Below are 5,270 nucleotides of genomic sequence, written 5' to 3'. Positions count from 1 at the left end.
TCTCCCATGAACAGTAGATAAAAATGGAATTTCAGGATTTATGTCAGACTAGTGTCTGTAGGTAATGTATGAGTAGGGGCAATTTTGGAATGGAAATTTGTTTCACCAAGTGGAGGGCACTCCCTGAATTATGTGAGCGAGTGAGTGCATAGAAGCCAATTTCTCGTATTTTATTTCCTCTGTTTCTAATCATTTTTGTACTTATGTAAAATAAAAATCAGCAATAAATTTTTAACATTTGTATTAAAAATAATAATTAAAAAAAATCGTAAAAAAATGAAGGAAGAGACGAATATACGGAACTAAGAAAAAATTATATCGTTGATAAAATTTATTAAAAAATTCGACTATTTTTGTCGTCGGCAAACTCAACTATTTCATCGGTTACCAATACAATACCATAAACGAAAAATCTTTTTTGCCAGCCACTAGAATACTAGATCACGTTAGTTCTTGTATAAGTGAGGGTTCAGTAGTATATGGTTTATAGAGTCCGGAATATCACATACTCATATATTAAATAGTGTTTTTAAAAACAAGTTCTCTAGCAGGGAATAGGGATGTTGAATGGGCGTCTTGTTCATGAGTAGGCTGTGTCCAAATTTATATGGACACACCCATATTTAACCAAATTTTTTTTTGTCCAAATGGACGACGCCCAAATATACCCATGACCGAATGGGCAAATCCAGATGGACAGTGGGCTATCCAAATATTAAAAATGTCTAGGGTTATCGTATTTGGGAGAAAATTATATTTTTTTTTCTTTTGGCCGTCAGACTCAGAGAGCTCGATTCTGAGCTTCTTCACTTTATCTTTTTCAGGTGAGGGCTCTTACTCGTAACTCAAACTTAAGCCCAAACGTTCTCATCTTCCTCTTATGTCTTTTCACTTCGTCTTCTTCTCTCTGAAATTGATTCGTTTCTGGTTTGTTGCAATATATCTTTCAATTTAGATTTAGGGATTTAGGGATATCTTATAATAGGTCTCTATCTCTATTTAGGGATTCTGGGTTTGATGGGGGTTTTGTGATTCTAGGTTTGATGGGTATGTTGATGGGTTCTTCAAGTTCGATTGTTTGCTTTGGTTAAGTTTAATTCTAAATTTAAGTATCTTTTGTAAAACATGAAGTTTAACTCAAAGTTTAAGTACCTTTTTGTAAAACATGGAGTTTAAATCTAACTATATTTTGTAAAACAGGAAGTTTAAGTAACTTTAAGATGTTATATATGAATTTTAGAATATGTACATCTTTCAAATTGAAAATTATACATTTTACATTAAGTGGGCGTCTGGACCCCATGGCCAGCCTAACTGGTCATAGTCCTATTTGGTTATGGTCCTGTTCGGACATGGTCCTATTTGGACTTCGACCAAAAATTCCCAAAAAAAAACCCATCTGGACACACCCAAATCCGTCCAGCCCGCCCATTGACATCCCTGCCAGGGAAACATGGTGACAAGTTAGAGTGGAGAAGCCTCGATGTCAGTGGACTCAGGGAGTTTGGTTTTCCCAAGGTATCCCGAAATACTCTTTCATCACCTGGCTAGCAATGTTGGATAAGCTTTCAACGATGGACATAGTTATGAAATGGAGCACTGGTGTCGATGATACTTGTGTGCTATGTAACAATGCTTCCGAGCAGCGCCGGACCAACTATTACCAAATTTCCTTAAGGCCCAACGCCAATTTTTAAAAAATATTATAATGAATCAAAAATGATACAATCTGCATTGATTTTTTTGTATCCAATAGGCCTCAAACAGTTGTTTATGTTGCGTGTGCCGTGGACCGGGCCTGCTTCTGAGACACGAAACGATCTTTTCTTTGACTGTTCTTTCTCGTCACAGCTATGGAGGAGCATCACAATCGGAGTTCTGCAAGGATCTTTTTCCACAGACTGGAATATGCTTCATGTTATCATCATGGACAAGCAAATGAAATAAAAAAGTTGTTCTGTATTCGATATGCTTTCCAATGTGTGATACACACTCTTTGGAGAGAGCGCAATAAGAGAAGACACTGTGAAAACACAATGAACTGGCAAACTCCGGAAAAATTCATCGACAAAAGCATGAAGAACAAGTTGAGTCTGGTCAGTGCAAAGAGGGAGAAATTAAAGCTTGTGGCATTTTACAATATTGGTTTGGGACGAGATAGAAAAAGATAGTTTTCAATTTGGTGTTTAAATTTCTGACGCACATGATGTAAAACTGTTTTTTCGTGAATATAATTTAACACTCATTAAAAAAAAATAGTGTATATTATTGTCATTTGGTCGTATATGCAAAACAAGGAACAGCAAGTTGATGACTATACAGTAGAACCAAACATTGCAGATAAGTATATAAGTTTTGCCAACTTATGACTTTAAAGATAAGTATCAACATTAAACAAACTAGACTAAGATATAATATTGCATTGATTTGACAATTACCTGAATACTGGAACTAGAAGAACATTGGAAATATCATGAGAATGTTTCACTCGTTTTATCATCGTTCCATTAAACATATAAACATAAAAAACATATAAACATTTTACTTAAAATCAACAAAATAATTAACTGCATGTGGGTTTGTATGGTATAATTTTTTTTGCATGTGGGTTTGACTTAAGAAAATGGGGATTTCCAAATGATAATAAACCAAAAACATAAATTCGAAAGTTTCACGGAAACCCATAGCCATCGGCAAGATCTAAAACTTTTAGAGACGAAAAACAAACAACAGAAAAGTACAATATTTTAATAAAGAGAAACAGTCTAAAAGACACATATGAAATGATAAAAACATTTACGGAAAAAAAAAGAGGAAAGAAGAAGTTAAAAGCAAAAGCAATAGCCGACAAAAAAAATGAAGCAAAAGTAACGAAATCATTAAACTAAGTAATATGTAAACGCCGTAAGAGAACGAAAGCTAGTCAGAATCGGATGAACCTTCGAAGAACTTACCTTCAAAGAAAATCAATTCATGGTTAACTTGATGAGTTTCTTTTTGAATCTTCTATCTTTTAAAATCAGTCGGTCCTATATAAATCAAAGCCCCGCTGATAACACTTTTATGGTTTAAATTATAGCCGATAGGGAGCAAATAACAACGTGGCATGTTTCAGTTTCTCACCACTTGCCAAAAGTTGATTAGTCTCTCTTACCTTTTTCCTTTCTATTTTGTCTTTTTCTGCATCTGTATGCATAGGAACATGATTATTTTAAGAGTCGATTAGCTTTTTTAGATAAAACCTAAAAATCAAATTTTTATATTCCGCTAAGAACCTCAATTTAAAACCTTCTGATAATCATGCCCTCACTCTCTATCTCTCTCCAATTCTTCTTCTCCTATGTATTGACAAGAAATGTTGCGCACACAGTTATAAGATCCCAATATCTCCAAAAATCCTCAAAACTTTTCAAAAATCAACAAAACACCCCACACATAAAGATGAGAAATTATTTCGTCCCTGTAACTCTCTCCTTCCTCACAATCATCATCCTCTTAACTCCATCAACCGCAGAACCAGAACCATCCTTTGTCTTTCCCGTCGATCAACTCCTCAACAAAACCAGTTCATGGCTCGACTTCCCGACCAAATTCAACCAACCCAAAATCGAACTAACAGCCTCAACAATCATCGCCGCCGTACTCTCTTTCATCGCCGCATCGATCTCAAGCGCCGGAGGAATCGGCGGCGGAGGTTTATACGTTCCGATAATGACAATCGTCGCCGGACTCGATCTTAAAACAGCGTCGAGCTTCTCAGCTTTCATGGTCACCGGAGGATCCATCGCCAACGTGGGATGCAATCTCTTCGTGAGAAACCCTAAAGCTGGAGGCAAGACGATGATCGACTTCGACTTAGCTCTGCTTCTGGAGCCGTGTATGCTTCTCGGAGTTAGTGTCGGAGTGATTTGTAACCTCGTGTTCCCAAATTGGCTAATAACGAGTCTCTTCGCCGTGTTTCTTGCGTGGTCGACGGTGAAGACGTTTGGAAACGGGGTTTATTACTGGAGGTTGGAGTCGGAGATGGTCAAGATCAGAGAATCGAGACGAGTTGGAGAAAATGATGAGAATGAGATTGAGAGTGTGAAGTTGCCTCTTTTGGGAGATTATGAGAGACCGAAGAGGTTTCCATGGATGAAGCTTGGTGTTTTGGTGATTATTTGGCTCTCTTACTTTGCTGTTTATCTTCTTCGCGGAAACAAATACGGCGAGGTAATTGATCAGTTTCAAATTTAATTAGTTTTAATTAGTTAGTATTTAATCTGCTCGGTGATTTATTTTAGTTATATGGTCGTTATTAAATATTAAGTATATTTTATTTATAAAGTATTACTGAATAGAATTTAATAATTAGGAAAATGTAAAAAAACTGCATTTGAAAATATTTTTAAAACCAGTATTACTGTTATATGTATTAATAATGAAATCATTCAAAATAATAATAAATAATGAAAAGCAAGAAAGGTAAAAAGGGGTTGCAACTTTGCAAAAATCAAATTATTCTGTAATCATGATTATAATTTCTGTGTTATTATTGTGTTTATCTCCATAACAACAGACTAATAAAAAGATGGAATATTACTTTTGTAATGATTTTGTAAGATATCAAATCAAAATTTTGTTTTAACTAGGTTAGTATATAGTTGTAATAGTTAAAGATTCTACAGCGAAAGCAAAAGTTCATAAACCCGATCGAGTAAGGTTGGTGTGTCAATATTATTAACTACAGTAATAAGGAACGTAACAATCATAAAGTGGGTATTTAGATTACGAAAAGTTAGGTGAGATTTAAGTAAGATGAGGATAAATGAGAAGTGAATTAAAACACGTTTGAGTAGACATGTCAATTAGGGCCGAAGCCCGTAGCCCGAGCCCGCCCAGCTCTAAAAATTACCGGGCTTGAGCTTCACTTTATAAGCCCAAAAAAAATTGGGCCTTTCGGGCTAAGCCCATTTGGGCTTTGGGTATTTTGGGCTTAAGCCCGTTTGGGGTAGGGCCGGTCCGAAAACCTGAAATTTATATTTTAGCGTAAATATTATCCTTTTTTTTTGTAATTGAATAATATTTTTATCTAAACTCTAATAAAGCAAATATAAAAGTTGTTAATGCACTTTATTGTTTCATCATTACAAGTGTTACATTTTAAATTTTACAAAAGTACCTTCTTCTTTCATGTACAACATGTTTTTATTTTCAAAATACAAAGTATGAAACGTTTGACCATGTTTATCATAAATTTTGTTCTCTTATATTTTTTGTTTTAATTGATA

The 5,270-nt window shown here is 35.0% G+C and overlaps 1 protein-coding gene across 1 annotated transcript in view; it reads left to right on the top strand.

Moving 5' to 3' along the window:
• The first annotated feature begins 3,069 nt into the window (after window positions 1–3,069).
• The window catches only part of LOC106292582, a 4,915-nt gene continuing 2,714 nt past the window's right edge, over window positions 3,070–5,270 (top strand). Inside the window, exon 1 of the mRNA XM_013728233.1 lies at window positions 3,070–4,212. Within this exon, the coding sequence (XP_013583687.1) occupies window positions 3,301–4,212 (912 nt within the window). The 5' untranslated portion in view covers window positions 3,070–3,300. The remainder of the gene's footprint in view (window positions 4,213–5,270) is intronic.

Source organism: Brassica oleracea, chromosome C1, assembly GCF_000695525.1.
Source record: "Brassica oleracea var. oleracea cultivar TO1000 chromosome C1, BOL, whole genome shotgun sequence".
NCBI classification, from domain to species: Eukaryota; Viridiplantae; Streptophyta; class Magnoliopsida; order Brassicales; family Brassicaceae; genus Brassica; species Brassica oleracea.
The sequence above is the reverse complement of the archived record's forward strand: the minus strand, read 5'-3'. Positions and strand labels throughout refer to the sequence as shown.